The sequence below is a fragment of the Lepisosteus platostomus genome, chromosome 15 (assembly GCF_059453375.1).
Source record: "Lepisosteus platostomus isolate fLepPlt1 chromosome 15, fLepPlt1.hap1, whole genome shotgun sequence".
Classification (NCBI taxonomy): domain Eukaryota; kingdom Metazoa; phylum Chordata; class Actinopteri; order Semionotiformes; family Lepisosteidae; genus Lepisosteus; species Lepisosteus platostomus.
In genome coordinates this window covers 26885762-26902073 of record NC_142625.1, presented here as the reverse complement: position 1 = coordinate 26902073, position 16312 = coordinate 26885762, and the positions used below count along the sequence as shown (strand labels likewise).

Below are 16312 nucleotides of genomic sequence, written 5' to 3'. Positions count from 1 at the left end.
TGAAGGGTCAGGAGAGCGGTGCAGAATTGGAGAAAACACCTAATTTACAGGATATGTGGACTCTTGAGACAAAATGGAAATCGTTAATGTGTTGGGAGTGAGTCACCCGTGTTCATAATTAATAGATTGTAGGATGCACCCTAATTAAATGTTATATATAGAAATAAATACCTACAGTAAAACTCCAACTTAGCCAAATGAAATGAAATTTAATTTCCAAATGAAATATGATATTTGAAAATAACACCTTCTGTGATATCTTTTTACCTTTGTTTTTTCTTACATATCCCTATATGACCACTCACTACAGTTCTGAGGTGGGTTAGAAAACCAGCTCATTGGAGCGGAAGACACATAACGTTCAAGTAGCTATGACAAGAAAAATGACTGGTTTCTTTCACTGTCATCCAGAACGATACCTGTGTTTATGATCTGTAAACCCATTAAGAGAACTTCTCAATTCAGATGTTTAAATGTTTTATGATCATTGCAAAACATCATGCATGGCACAGAAGGCATTACTGTACATATGAATCACTTTCTTTAAGGCTCCAAGAGTGCACGCCACTGTACTGTATCTTCATCTTGCACAGTAACCACTGAGTGGAAATGTTCCTTCTCCCTTGTCCCTGGACCTGGTCTGTACCCTGCCGCCTGCTCAACACACAGGATCTTACCTTCTGCACAGTGAAGGTTCGAATCACATACTCTGCCAGGGGCTCGGTCTCGATGAGAGCCACTTTAATATCACCATAGACCTCTGTGTCATCTGGCCAGTATCTGACACACTTGACCTGTGCAGGAGAGATGAATGTATACTTCTAGAGGATATCTGACAAGTACAACTGGTTATTGACAAGACAAAATCTGATTTCTGTAACAAAGGTAGGCACACTTAGTGCTTTAATTTGTATATTAGATAGGGATGTTTATGAATAAACCTTCTAAATAGTGGGTCCATGCAGTTATCTGAACTGTATCACATGCACATCAATTCCATGGCTGGTTTCTGCGAACTCAGAGGAGTAAGTCCCAGCATTCCTTGAACGGCCGATCACACAGCCCCAGGCAGCTCTCGTCCACAGTGGGGGATGCCCCCATAAAGCCAACCTACCCTGCCGACCTCCACCAGGTTAGTCACCATGACAATGCTGCTGGAGTTCTCCTGCCAAATCATCCTCCAGAAGTCTCTCACAGTTTCCTGCATGGGGCCTTAAAGAGCAAAAGAGGAAACGGTGTGAAACAGAAATGTGTTCTCATACAGAGCCCTGCATACCTAAGCATCTCGGAACACTCTCCAACAATACAAAACAAGGCATGTGCAAGCACAAACCCAGGTGCAGTTACATCTAGAAGGCACATCTAAAAAGTATTTAATCTACTTTTAAAACAGCCTGGTGTCCTGGAGTTTCTGATTCCAACTCTCTCAGTGCTGTTCTGAGAGGCGTCGCCGTGCTCTTCCAGGTTTGTGGTTCGGATGCAGGAGAACCACGTTGGGATCGTGCGATATCTGCGAGATGGCACAGAGCCCAGTGCTGCTCCACTGAGTCATAAATGACCCCCCGCCGGACAGAGCCTACAGCTCTCTAAGTGAAACCTGGTCTGGTAACGGGGCTTCCCTGCGGCCGCAATTTCATGCCTCTGATTGCTTTCTTTTCCCTGCCCCTCCCTCCCCTTTTCCATTTACCTTGTGTAGCGATGTAATGTCTTGGTCTGTGATAACCCTAAAAGGAAAAGCAACAAGAGAACAGAAACACTGACGTGAAACTACTTCCTGATCATTAGTCTTTGTCCTAAAAGGCAGATGTTGTCTTTGACCTGCCTACATAAAAGTGGTTTACAGTAAACTTGTTTATTTCTTCTATTCTGCCTTCGAAACACCAGAGGGTTATTTAATGTATTGTTTTTAGGAAAGTCATGAACAGACAACAGCACCTCACGCAAAGAGAGAAACATTCTCAAGAGGAAAATGAACAATGGATCAAACTGCTTAGGCAAACTGTCTCAAGTCTTTCTCTTGTACCCCGACACTGAAGCAGCATTCCTGTCGCCTATAGAGGAGCTGCTGTGTTTTGAGTGTCTTTGATCTGTCAAGGCACTGCAGTCCTGCTCTCACACTAGTGTACGATACTCTCCTTTTGAGTCCCAGTGCTGTAGCTTCAGTGAAAAGCCCATGGAAAGACCAGGCGTCCCGAGAAGGGACACTGGCTCCTGGAAACAGAGGACTGGCTGGAGGGGCATGCTCACATCAATGTAGTTGGCGTTGATGTAATCCGAGTGCAGGTCTCCGTCCAACAGCTGCAGCCTGACACGAGTGTGGTCATCTGAAACACAGAGAGGGACAGACCTTCTTCAGATCCCGACACAAGCAGCACCACTGGTTCCATGAGTCTTCCATGAAGCTTTCTGTGAGCTAGTTTCCACACACTGAACAAGCACGGGTCTGGTGTAATTTCATACATGAACAGTCGTCACAGATTGCCAGGAGCTATGTAAGTATATAACACACTTAGTCTTAATGCTTGATTGAATTAATGGCATTTCCAGTCACGTTCCTCTTCCACGAGTGTATGAGCCATTAGGCTCAATACACACAAACTAATACACAGTCCCCTCTACTCTCCTCTCCCAGTAATTGAGTATGTTATTTGGGGCTGTAAAGTGGAAGGGACTTGGTAATGAGGTAATGTTTAAAAGGATCAATCTTCCACACTCTGCCAGTGGGTGACATTTCCTTTCATCTTCCTGAAATTCAAAGGCATGGCTGCCGCCCTCCTAGTTAGATGAGATGTGCTCACTAAAGCCCAACCATGATTCTGCTCAGCAGAGTTACTTCATTTTTCTCACCGAACTGTTACACTCAACTAAGACTTCCATGCTTCCTATTAATTCACTCATTAAGACGCTTTAAAACGGATCCCTTTCTTCAGAGGGCTTTTCAACACTGTCCTATCCTCAGAGCTTTGTTAAAAGCAGTTAATGAAAGCCAAAAGAAATTAATTTGGGAATACTTTAGATTAGGGGCTGCAAATTCCATCTATAAATAGAATATAAAGTCTTCATAAACTGTAACTTAATATCATATCATTAATAAATTGTTAATAATCTGATAGAAATTGGTGCCTCCTCCTGGTTAGTTACAAGTTAATTAAAATCCCTTTGCTCTCAAACATGAATGCATTATTAATGGAAATTTGAATGTACTGTAAATATCTTTTGTCTGTTACACATTCAGAAAACATCACTCGGAACCCCTAAACGAAAGCATATATCGTAAATGGTTACCTAGCCTGCTGGTTCTACGGCACTCAAACACACTCACGCCCATCCATCGTGACTCCCGATCCCAGACACTTCTGCCAGTGTTTGGCAGCTCCAGGCATTGTGAAGAGCTGGTCAGGGGAGGAAGCTTGCACTTCGAAACAGAGCTAATCTATTGTCAACTTCCTGTGCCTCTTGCATCAGCCCGAGCCTCTTCGCCTCGGTCTCCTCGAGCCCCGCGCCCCTTTGTCAGGTGTGGGAATGTGGCTGAGAACTTGAACGGGCTTTTTCTGCTGTGCCCTGAACTCTGACTGGGAGATTGAGGCACTGACCCTCATGAGCAGTGCCCCCCAGGCATGGGCAGGCATTGCTTTGGGAAGTAAAAGCACTATGTTTCTTTTCTTCGCCGAAGAGCAGCTCCAGGCCGATCATCACAGTGAGGTGCGATTGGACCTGGCTCCAGCCCTTCTGACAAGGCCATTGGAATGCTTTCTGGCTGCTGAGGCCCCAGCTCTGGGAGCTCAGAGAGTCCTCCACCCCATCCCCTGCACTTAGCAGTAAGAATGCACAGGCAGCCCTGCTCTGGGTCAAAGCCTGGCTTACAAAGATGTAATTTCTCCTGTATTGAACTGTTTTGGCTTCTTTTCTAGCTCCTATTGAATTTCCGTAACTGTTTAAGACAGGTGGTGTACCAGAACAGCTGACTGCGCCAACCTCCACAATTAAGTCCCAAGTGAATTCTTCTTGGTGGAAACTAGTGATTACCTGGCCATGATCATCCAACATTTAGGAACTCCAGAGCTTCTCCACCTGATGTAGTTTCTGTCATGGAGGCCAGCAGGCTCTTTGACGGTTTAATTCCACGGGTCTTCACTTCAGTTAACTAATTGAACTTAACTTCAGTAAAAAGTCATTTTGGATTGGAGCTGCCTGTCCCGAATCAAGTTTTCCAGTCCTGAGCCTGGGTTTCAAACAGAGGTCACCATGCATGGCTGCTGTTTATCTCACAGGGAGTCAGAACTTCAGCTCACAGATATTGCAGTGCCATCTTGTATGAAATACATTTCCAGCTGTACGTTCATGTAAATGCTGGCTAGAGGACCCTTTTACAGCCCAGAAGAAATTAACTACACTACAGGGCTCTCACAATTCCCCTGCACATTGCTGTGCACATGTACTTTCAAAGGAGATAAGGAGGCTCTTAGGATCTTCCAGGTGCTTCAGAAGGAAGACGAAAACCTAAAGTGACAGGCGCTTTGTACGACAGCTACAACAGAAATAACTTATAAATAAATCCAGAGGAGAGGTTTAAACATCCAGTGCACTGCCTGCAGCTCTGGAATCTGCAGCTGATTCCTGTTCTTCTGATGTGGTAGTGTTGGCCAATAATGTTGCTTATTTTGGTAGCAGAGTCTGCTGAATTATGAATGACCATATGGGAGGTTTTGTTTACACAGAGTGCAAAAACACTCCAGGAATGCAATGGGACAGATGTCTTTAAATCCACAATACGTCAGCTGTTTTTATCTCCCTTCCTTCCTTCATAACTTCAAAAATACAGATCAAAGAGTCAGGTAGCAGAGGGCAGGATGGTTAGCGCTCTTATAGTATAGCTCTGGGGTATCTTCTGTGTATCCCTGTGTCCTTATGGCTTTTCTCCAGGTACTCTGGTTTCCTCCCACCTTCTAATGACCTGCTGCCTGCTTAACGTGTGTCTCTCCGTTGTCCCTGTGTGTGTTACGCCATGGACAGGCGTCCCTATCCAGTGTGTAGGCCTGCCTTGACCCCTGTGCTTCTGAATGGACTCTGTTCAATGGTACTGATTTGCCTGGTCACCACTAGGTGATTTTTTTTCGTTCCGATAACAGTCAACACTTCCATCTCCATGTGGCAGGAACATTGTTATCACAACACGATCCAAATTTCTCTTTAAAATTAACTTGAACAAGATAAAACTTCCATACGAGCCCCCTGACCCCGCCCCCCAGCCAGGCGTCAGGCGGCTGTGCTCACAGGCGATGATGTTGCCATATCTGTTCTTGTTGTGGTTCTCATCTTTCTTTGCTGTGTCCCAGGGGGCCGTCTGTCCCTCGGCGAGGCCCTGTGGAGCCAAAACAGAGAGTCTGAAGCTCCTTCAGCTGAAGAAGACACATGCAGGACAGCCCCTGTAAGAGAACCACTGTGATTTCTGCAATCTAAGTGCTAAACGAGACATAAACACAAAACCATTTGCAGTAGGTCAGCACATGATAGAAGGTGTTATGTCAACACTGCACACTGGGAGGCTAAATGACTAATTCAACAAAATGTTAAGTGCAGGAGAATCACAGGCGCACCCACCGAGAACATGCTGAGCCACATCCCTTCCTCATACATCCAACAGGCTTTCTGGTCAACATCCTTGCAGCTCAGGTTACTGGTTACTGCCTCTCCTCTGATGATTAACGTCTCCAGCTATTTTCAGCAGCACACCTGCACTCACTAATACTAAGGCATTCGGCAATGTGCAGTTTTAATGCAAAGAAGAACTGCCTAGACATACTGTAAGGTAGACATGAGACACTGTCCAAGAGCCACAAGGCAAGCTCTGTCATGTTCTAAGACTACACAGCCCAACACTGAGGAACTGGGAAACAGACCCACTCCCTAAAGGCCAGTCCTGGGGAACCCCAGTCCTTCAACAGTTACGTGTGCCTTCAGATCAGCTTAATCTTGACCACCTGAAAGAGCTGCTGTTATAAGTCAGAGAGAGCCGGGCTGCTCGTCCCCAGGACTGGAGCTGGAGACTGCTGCAATGGCAGAACTACATTCCATATTCACTACGTTAAGACAGCCGACACTATTGAAGTGTCACTCTTTTATGAATTGATTTAGTATGCCTGCTACTCTAATTGTACAAGTTCAGAAGAAGAAAAAGCAGGGCACATCTGTCAGCGGTGTCTACTTGAATCTTAGTTGTCCTTTAAAGAAACCTGGATTCATTGCCAATACTACATTCACAGATCCCAATCCGGCAAGAGGGTCTCTGATCTTTTACACAGCATCTACTTCTGACCAGATATCTCTAAAGTGATATTCAAGCTGTACCCAGAGAAGATTTCAACTTCTGATCATTAATAAGGTTGATTTGATGCAAAAAGTCTGATTTAAAACTGATTTTCTCCACATTTGCAGATATTTTAAATCCTTAGCAAGTTTTTTCTATGAATAAATATATAAAGGCAGATGCATTCGTGAAGAAAGACAGATGGACAGAACGATATTTGCCGACAAAAAAAAAAATCGCAGAGCTACAGTACAATAGGCTGATCGATACTTGGACTGACAGATGCCAAGATGATAAATCGGCCAACCAACCAAAGCTTATTCTAAGCTCTGAAAAGGCTGACAGTCTTGCAGCTGGTACAGCAGGCTGGTGAAATCTCTAGCTCTTAAGAGCTTAGGCCCAGGAGGATATTCAATCATCCTGGTGCAGAAATCTGGAGCTGAAGAAAGGGCTCCTGCTTTCTCCTGACCCTGCTGTAGTAGAGGAGTGCAGGCACAGTATGGGCTTTAATTGGTATGCTGGAGAGTAAAGAAGTTTAAGCCCTGCAAAGTCAAAGAATGTAAGAAAAAACAATCCTATATCATCCTCTTCCTTTTAACTGTTTAATTTATTAAAGAGGTTAACTGGCCCAGGCTTAGCACGGTGCCGAGCACGCAGTCACCATGTGTGTGGGCAGCCTGTAAACGATCATGAAAGAAAAGAGGGATAAATAAAAGCCAGAATGAGGAAAGGAGTTTGTGGAAGCAGATCTTATAGCAGCAGGCATGCTGTGAGCTGAAAGGAAGCATGAGAACATAATGATCAAAGGAAGAAGATGGAGGAAACCTTAAATACAAATGACTCATTGTGTATCCCCCCTAGATCAAAAAGTGGTGCCTATTCTGTTGGTTGGCTAATGAAATGCCTCTGGTTAGTGTTGTGTTTTGGAATTTTCTCTTTGTAATGCTGAAGAACAGCGGATGTTTGTTTTCTTCCACAGTGCTGTGTCTGCATGTACAATACATCAATACAGAATAGTGGCTGCAGAAGGCAGCCTGAAGGACATTAGATGTTCTTCCCAAATGAACAAGCTTTGTTGCATAATTGCTATTTGACCATTAGTCTTCTTTTAAGGATTCCCTGGCTACTCGTTACTCGTCATGGCACACGGCACTGGCTGGACATGGAAATGGCAGGAGCTGCTGACAAAGTGCTGCTCAACACGACCTTGATTATGTCTCCACCAGGGGATTCGCCCGCTCGGCAAGCGGCATCAAACTTGGGCCTTGTCAACATTTCCACTATCGATACCCACAGAAAGGAGAAACGTTTACTTATCGCTTCCACTGCGGAACGAGACAGGAAGAGACGGAGGCGCCATGTGCAATTAGGCTCCTCAAACTCCCAAGTCATCAGAATCGAAAGGTTGAAGTGGAAAAAGCTTTAAATTCAAAAAGGAAAACAAAAAGCCCTTAACAGAATCTCTTTCATCTCAAAGCTGTTTTTTTTGTTGTTAGCAATTAATAATCAGTGGGAAAACGGAGAAAACAAGCCGCCCACTCGGAGTCCCAGCGCCGCTCCCGGGCCCAGCGAGGAAGAAGCAGGCGGAGGCTCTCCCCTGGGAGGAAGAGGAGCAGCAGAGGCTCTCCCACACCACGCGCGGCCTGTGGATCGAACCTGCCGCGAGTGACTGATGGAGAGCAGCGCTGATTAAGCACGTTTAAAGGTGCACGGGTGGGAAGGTGTCCTCTATGGGACAGAGGGCAGCACCCAGACAGAAGAGCCTGCTATGGCATTTCGTCTCCCTGGCAACCGCACCGTATGTGCACACGCTCACGCACACGCAAGCTGCGCCCACCTCCTCTGACGCAGCACAGCAGGATCAGCGTTAAGACCAGAGAGCGTCACAGCCTTCTGGAGAAGTTAGCCATACTGTACATCCATGCTAATTACTCCAGCTGCTCATGTAAGCCCAGCAGGGCACTATTCTCCCTTCTCCACGTCGAGCAAAAGAAATCCAGAATGCACTGATTCTGAAAGTCTGGAGATTGAGATCAGTGCACTTCATTCCCGCACTAAAATAAACACAAGACCAGAGCAGCAGTAAAACCTGAACATGGTGAAAATCCGACCTGGCACAAAGTAATGCACTTCAGCAACTGAAAGACAAAGGAAGGGTCTCAACAAAGTACAAGATGCAGGAGGGATGGGAGTTATCTGCATGTGGTACATACTGTTTTGCCACAGCCATATCCACAAACTGGTAGCCTCCACCCATTCCCCAGCTATTACTGAACCCCCCAGAGCGTGTAAGCATCTAAATTTCAGATGTACTGGCAGATGTCATGCCATGTCATGCCATAAGCAAATAGCGTGTCAGCTGCAAGCTTGGATGGGGTGCAGTGCGGCCCCCATGTGCAGGATAGCAGTGGGGGCTCCAGGCCTCTCTGCTCCTACTCAACAGGTGTGAGCAGAAAGGCTCAGTCCTGGCGCTGTCACTGAGCACCGGGGCTGGGGCTGGCATTGCTAATAGATGGAGTTTAAAACTGCACTTTACAGAGGAGGAGTAGGAGGAGGAGAGATACAAATATACTGTTTTCCTATGTGTGTGGAACTCACTCTCTGCGTTTCTAGATCCGTCTCCCTTGTGTGCCCCGTGACTCTCTCTGCTCAGCCACTCTTTTAGACCTGGCTGTGGATTATGATAAAAGAGAGGCCCGACAACATTCTCACTGGGAAGGAAAAAGACAATTTCTTCAGCCTGGACTCATCAAAGGAGCTCCTGACTCTCTTGTCTTGCAGGCACTGGAAGACAGGGCTCATTATTAAGCCTTGTAATTTCCTGTCTGTGACCCTCCCCCACCACCAGTTTCCCTGCTCCTGATCTCCAAGGTGCTCTAACGCTCGTCTCTGTGGGTGTCTCTGCTCGGCAAGCTGTCTACTAGTTGAATAAATGGCCTCTGCAATGCAAATGCATCTTAAGACTGCACTTTTGTAGAATTAGTATTCATGCTTATAAAGAGACGAACATTAAAAAACCATTAAACTGGCTTGTCTATGGAATAAAATAATGAAGCAGCAGACCATTACAAAAAGGCTAGGCTCTTTTTTTGTTCTTGTGTTTAACATTCTTTGTCATTTAGAATGTCTCCACCTGTCTGTGACTTTGAAGGTACAGAATCTTGTTCGATCGCCTTTATGCATCGTCAAATTGTAAAAGAGGAAGCAAAATGTGTCCGGGACAGCAATGGATACTTCACTTGGCTGCTCATACACTGTAGGAAGCACAGTGGAAATGAGCATTACCGACAAATGTAATAGAAAAGCAAACAACAAAACCTTCAAAATGGCTTGCAAAACACTCTTATTTCTGTCTTGAAGTGGTGGATGCATCCCCACGAACCTGCTCTTGAATATCATCCCTCTCTGAATCATGTCCCCGAAGAACAGCATCAGTGCCGCTGTGGCAGCACAGAGCTACAGCTTGTCTTTGAAAAATAATGAAGACAATAAAAAACCTGCAAACCAACGTAGCTGCAGAAGTAGGAAATCCCATCAGAACTTTATTTCTTTAAAGGCAGGATCTTGAACAAGATGGACTTATTTGAATACAAATTCTCATATGGAAAACCTATCAATATTAATGTTGTTTTTTGTAAGTATTCTATAAATATTTTATAAGCCTGCAATCTCTATAGTGTCTCTGGAAAAAGAAAAACTAAAAGCAAACGGTTAAATTTAATCTCTACACAAAAATGGAAAAATGAATATGATTGGGGAATGGAGGTCACACATTTGAATAAAAGGGCTTGAACTTGAAACTGTATTAACTGCAAATGTTTTATTATTTATGAGTGGATTTTAGATTCATAACAAGTGCAAAATTGGTTTCAAACTTAAAATGTTCCTCTTCTGATTGCCGATACACACATACGGCAACAGTTTCAAGACAAACAATCGTCTCTTGCGGTAAGACATATAAATAAAAAAAATAAAAATAAATGAGAGCTTCTGGTGTCCAAGAACAACTGTAGCCTGGCTGCTCGGTCTCAGTTGATAGATATCGACACAGTGAGCGACCCCTTGCCCTCCTCAGAGTAAACAGGTGGGACAGGCGGCTGCAGTGGACTGGCGATCAGTCATCCTGCACCGCACAGCCGGGTAGCCAGGAGACACTTCCATGCCCACGCACCCATGCTTTTCCAATAATGCACTGAGCCACGGACCGTGGGAACACCAGCGCAGTTATTTCGCAGATGATCCCCTTGAAATCCCGGGAAAGGCGATAAATAAAAAAGAATGTTGTGGGGCAATTTTGGTAAGTGTGCATGAAATCCATTACCTCGTACCATTTTAAGCACAGGAAAACAGGAAAAACCAGGGAATTCCCACTTGCCAGTGTGTTTTCCAGGGGAATGCGGAAACATGGTCTTGCCTCCCAGCTGCGCCTTGCCCCACCCACGTCCCCGTGCCAGAACCGCCGCAAAGCGCAACTTTGCTCAGCTCGATGTGATGCGCTTGCAGCAGGCCAGCTCTGGGCAGTAGAGGAGAAAGCAGTACTAACCATTCCTACCTCATACTCCTCCTTGAACCCGTAGCCTTGGCCACACTTCATCTGCGTGATGTGCTGGAGCAGGTCTGCCACGCGGATGGCAGGCTGGAACTGCCCGGCCTGGTAGGACATCTCCACCGACTCGCAGCCCCCATAGGGGTAGGTCTGGATGGTCAGCGTGGGCTGGGGCATCTCCCCGTGGCCGCTGTCTGCGGGGGGCGGGCATGGAGAGAGGAGGCCGTCAGAGAGGCATCGCGCTAAAGGTCCATCAATATATAGGCTCATAACACACTTCTAAATACAACGGCATGCATTTTCAAAATGTCACTGCATAGATGGCTGTGACCTCCAAACTGAGATCTGTCAGGAGTGGTTCTGTTCTGTGCACCCCTCCTGCTTGACAGATCACCAGGGGTCCCAGGCAGAGCTCCAGGATACATGGCTAAAATAATCTGACAGTGTGAACTGTGCAGAGGAACAGGGTGGAAACAACATGCTCACAGTAGTGAGCTCCTGGGCAATAAACTGGAAGCTGGGGTATCGGATCTTTAACCCAGTGGTGGGAACCTGCGGACTGTCTGCATGCTTCCAAAACAGTGTTCTTAAAGAACACACAGCAAATTGATGCCCCTTTGCAAAACTTTGTTGGAATTGACTTCCACATAGATTATAATTGCAAGAGCTGAGGAAGCTGTTTATGAAGGGTAATCTGGGCACTGGTAAGAAACATTGAGCTAAACCGCAGAGCAGCTCTCTGTATTACACACATTATCCACATAAAGCACCGTGCAAGTGTGGAAGGTTTTTTTTATTAACGTTGCTATTTGTGTCTTAATTACCTTGAAAGTTCATTACACACTTCAAGTGATTCTATGCGAAAGTCTAATCCACTCCAAATACTTCCTGCCACAACAACTCTAATGAAATATGAGTAATTTGCCATGGTGTGTTCAGGCTGCTATCAGATTCAAGCGGGGGGGGAGGCTCTCAGACTGGGGAGAATGCCGGCGGAGTCAATTTATTGCACAAGAAACAGCGATTTTGCTTCTGTTTTCCACACAAAGCCATCTGAGGCTCCCTGCACAGAGAGCGCAGGCCAATAACGACACCATCAGAAAGGAAAGGAAAAGACGACCACGGCTTCTCCCGTTTGTCTGTGACACTTCACACATAAATGTAGCAGTACAGGTTAATCAAACTGCACCACCTACACCAACACTGAATATGTTTACTTACTGTACTCTCCCACAGTCTGGGATATTCAGGAAATCAGGGCTTTATGGGCAATAGATGTAAGAAACAACATCTTCCACACTGTATCAACCACACAGTTAAGTACGTATAAAACCATATACCTACTATATTAATAACCTTACCCAAAGACTGCAATTACCTGAACATCCCCATCACATATTGGAGAATATAGTGTTATTAAAATGTACCACTTTCATTTTTGAAATGCCCAATGCTCCAATAAGCTGTTGGTTGTACAGTATGTAGTCGGAGGCTTTATTGTCTCAATCAATAATATTCGCTTCTGGTTGGGAACAGGCAAAGCCCTGCAGGTCTGACAGGAAAAAAATCCTGTATGGTCCCAGAACTGGAAACAGTCATTTAGGTCAATGAAGTCAGTAACAGATGCAGTTGGCTAACTATTAAAAAGTCTAGGCAGAAGGAAAGCCAGAGGACACCCGCCCTGTACCCCGAGCGAGTTTCACTGGCCCAGACCGAGGCCTGAGTGCAGACTATTGACCTGAGAGATCAGGTCTCACCAGCGGCCCTGGGGCTGCTCAGCTTTCTCCATCTACTGCTGTCGAGACCCCATCACCCGACCCGAAGATCAGCTCTGTGCTCATTCATTATTCAGTTGTTTTTCTCTTTTGTTGCCAGAGAAACTTTCAGAGTGGCAACCCAAGGGGTATATTAGGTTGTAAATATTACCAAGAACAGGCCAAGCATTAGCCGTTGAAATATTAGGCTATAATGCTTCAGGGCAAGGACGAAGGTCAGAGACGTGTTTAACCACAGAGCACCACAGACCATCCTGTGTATGTATATATAGCCCTGTTTCAAAAAGCAGTGCAGATAAAAACATAGATTACACAATATTAATGTGATTTGTTGTCCTTTGTATCAATCTTTAAAATGGCTATTTTATTTATACATTCTAGAGTATACACAGCAGGTGACAGGGTAATAAATCATCTTATCAGTGGAGAAGAGAACAACAAAGAACAGAGTCCACGCAGCTGTCAGTCAAACAGTGAGCTGTCAACGGTACCAGGCCAGAGCATGCACTAGCAGCTGAAATGTGAAACGCTGGAAGTGACAGCTTCAACCCGAGCTCCACTTTTCCCTCTGTGTAACAGAGGATAGAGCCGTCTGCTCTGCCAACAGTGCAAGGTGTGAGTACGTGGCGGATTACAGGATGCAGTCCCTGCAGGGACTGCGCCTCAGTCACTTTCAAAGACGCAAAGAGACAGGGGTTCTAGCCGATGCTTTTTGGGCTATACTCAGACAGAGATTAGACTTACCAATAACAAGCACTCTCACTGTGAAAAAGATCACAGCTCTTCGATAAGTTCGAGAAACTACAATCATGTGACGGCGACAGTGTGAAGTGCACAAACGACACTCATGCGAGCCGTAGTTTTCATTCCTTTCTACCCACGGTCCTATGAGGCCTGCCATGGCTGGACCAGGGTGAGTTTATCTGTGTTTGCAACCCTCAGTGAAGACCAGGGTGCTAATGGCAGTGTGGAGCACAAGGGCATTCACTCAAACTGAGCAAAGACAGCTCCTCACGACAGCTTACTGAGACGATCCCACAGGGATCGCATATGTTTGCATTTCAAAGGTGTTGCTCACATGGCTAATGGAATGGAGGCCAAAGCATGCAAATATAATTTACTAGCTGAATACAGCACTTATTTATAATAACCTCCTTATTAAAGCAATGCTCTCTACCAGCTATTGTGTAAGGCTGAGAGACATATTTAGCACTGGAATTGCATTAAGCTCAATTATCAGTGCTGCTGCATTATCGCTAAACAACGTAGCTCCCTACCATTAACAACAATTAGTCTCCATGCTGAAATACATTTGACAGCTCTTTGTATGGAAGAAGGTAATAACATTTTAAATTACGTTAAAATGTGCCTCCATTACATACAATAAGCATATGATTAAAAGGCTTCCTTTATAATGGGTTGTATTTTCCTACAGTATGTGCGAGAACAATATATTGCTCCTTTTAAGTTCATATCCCTGGATTAATCATGACTGCTTTTTTTTTTTAAAAGAAGGTGCCACATTTGGTCTCTAACAGGTGGGAGATGGGAAATTAAAATATCCTTAATCAAATATCAAGCCTCATTTCATAAAAGTCATAAAAGCTGACGTGTAGTTCTGTTCTTGAGCTCTGAGAAATGTTGGGAATGTTACCCAGAACATGGAGACCAGTCAGTGTTCGCCTGGATTGTTGTTCCTCATGCCAACTGATCATTTAGTCGGCTGGTCGAAACAAAATTCCTACCCAGGTGGGCATAAGCCTTGCTTATAAGAGACAGAAACATGCAGGTTTGTAAGAGTGGAATCTGGCCAGTCCAGGTCTTCAACTCCCGTTATTCTTGCCCCAGGTAAAAAAGTTAACTTCTTAGGAGCTAGTAAGACCCCGGGCCTCACTACAGACTTCCGATCTAATCACAGGAGGACAGTGACCTCATTCCTTCGGTCACAAAGGAGCTGTGTCCAGTCCTCAGCAGCTTTAATAGAAATGCCTCTCTCTCTAACTGTTTCTCTAGCTCTTTGTGTATTTGCTCTGGCCCTCTTGGTCAGTTTCTCTCTCTCAGCTTCTTTCTGTCTCTGTCCATACCTGCCTCTCTCTCGCTCCAGTTCAGTGTGCCTGCAGCTCTCTCTCTCGAGACGTCTCTCAGAGAGCTCTGGTGCTGATTGCAGCTCAGATCAAAGTTACGAGAGTAAAGAACAGAATTAGGTTTGAGTAAAGATGCACTTGTGCATTAAGTGAGTGGAATTCATCAGCAGGGCTGTTTTCCATCGGGAGGAAATGGCAGCACATGCAACTGAAAGGGGATCTTAAGGAACTTGTAAAATAAAAGCACCCATTCTTTACTTTAAGGGCTGGTACTGAGAGTTTCCGAACAGATCAAGGGTAACAACCACATAATGATAAGGAATAAATTACTGTAATTTAATAATATACTCTGCTCAGCTATTATACTCAATAATGTCAGGTACTGGAGATCTCATTGTAGGAAGACTCATTGTGATCACTTGTGCGGTCACTGCTGTCAGATAGCACTCAATAACTGACAATATCCTGCCGTCATTTATCAAGTGCCATGTGCACAGGGCACAGGTGTCAAAGGACCGCTTTACTCCCCTCTTTCACAAAAATGTGCCTTTTTGCACTGTAGAAAAACTGACCTTAGAACAACAACAGAAGCTAATTTAAAGCTGGCGGTGAAAATGGTATTGTAAAGGAACCCTGCTTTTATAAAGAACACCCAGTGGTAAAAGGGAAGGACCGGGAAAGGAAAGTTTTAGACTCAGTGTATATATTTTTACTCAGCACTGCAGGAGCAGTGTGGAGTCAGAATGAATGAGTAGAGCAAATTATTGACTGAGAAACAAGATGATTATGGCATGTAGTACAGGCAATTTACGCAGGTCTTACAGTACAAATGTACTACAAGAATCAATAAACGTTTCAAACAAGAGTGAGCGATATGCTGTGTTGTTTGACAGTGCCTTACACAATTCAGGTCTGTTTGCAAAACACAAAGCTATTCCCCATGTGGCTAAACTGGTGTGTCAGCAGGGCATTAAAAGCAATCCTTTCTGTCAGCGGCATCACGTGCCCATGCTGAGAAGGCCCTCTCACATGCCGGCTGCAGGAATCAGCACCGTCCCTTCAGGGAGATTATTTCTGGTCACCTAAAGACATCAAAGCCGTCGTGTAGGACAACAACCAGAGTTTAACTGAAAAGCCACTAGGGGTGAAGCTGCAGAGGCAGCACAATAACCTTACAGTCCAGGGCTGTAGAGCACCGTGACACTGCCTGGGGGAGGAGGAGGAAGACTGTCTGTCTCCACGATTAGCACCACATGGTGTTCCTGGCATTTTAATGAAGCTGAACGCAAAGTCATTTAAGAGATCACACACACATACACCTCAAGGCCTTGTTCCATCAAACAGAAGACGTTAATATTTCTGCATTAAAATCAAAACTGTTAAAATGTCACCCTCGCTTTCAAGATCTCAATTCTAATCACATCTCTTACATGCAATTAGAGTTCATTAAGATTATGGATGCGTTTTTTACGTACTACAGTGCTAATGGCACTTTTCAATTTCCTGGAACACAGATAATACAGCAGGAGTAGAATGCTGAAAGCAAATTAAGATGCTATTATTAACAAAGAATTTACATATCCCTAAACTGCTGAGTGTG

At 44.9% G+C, this 16312-nt stretch overlaps 1 protein-coding gene across 13 annotated transcripts in view; it reads right to left on the bottom strand.

The window, feature by feature from the left end:
• The window catches only part of ptprt (protein tyrosine phosphatase receptor type T), a 190992-nt gene that overhangs the window by 14146 nt on the left and 160534 nt on the right, over positions 1–16312 (bottom strand). For 9 of the 13 annotated variants that reach the window (XM_088607904.1, XM_088607905.1, XM_088607908.1 and 6 more), the window contains 6 exons: positions 10851–11047; positions 5275–5362; positions 2248–2324; positions 1688–1724; positions 1115–1212; positions 678–794 (listed from right to left, as the gene is read on the bottom strand). In XM_088607904.1, coding sequence (XP_088464030.1) covers positions 678–794; positions 1115–1212; positions 1688–1724; positions 2248–2324; positions 5275–5362; positions 10851–11047 — 614 coding nt within the window. The remainder of the gene's footprint in view (positions 1–677; positions 795–1114; positions 1213–1687; positions 1725–2247; positions 2325–5274; positions 5363–10850; positions 11048–16312) is intronic. The other 4 variants (XM_088607906.1, XM_088607911.1, XM_088607917.1 and 1 more) reach the window with 1 other exon arrangement.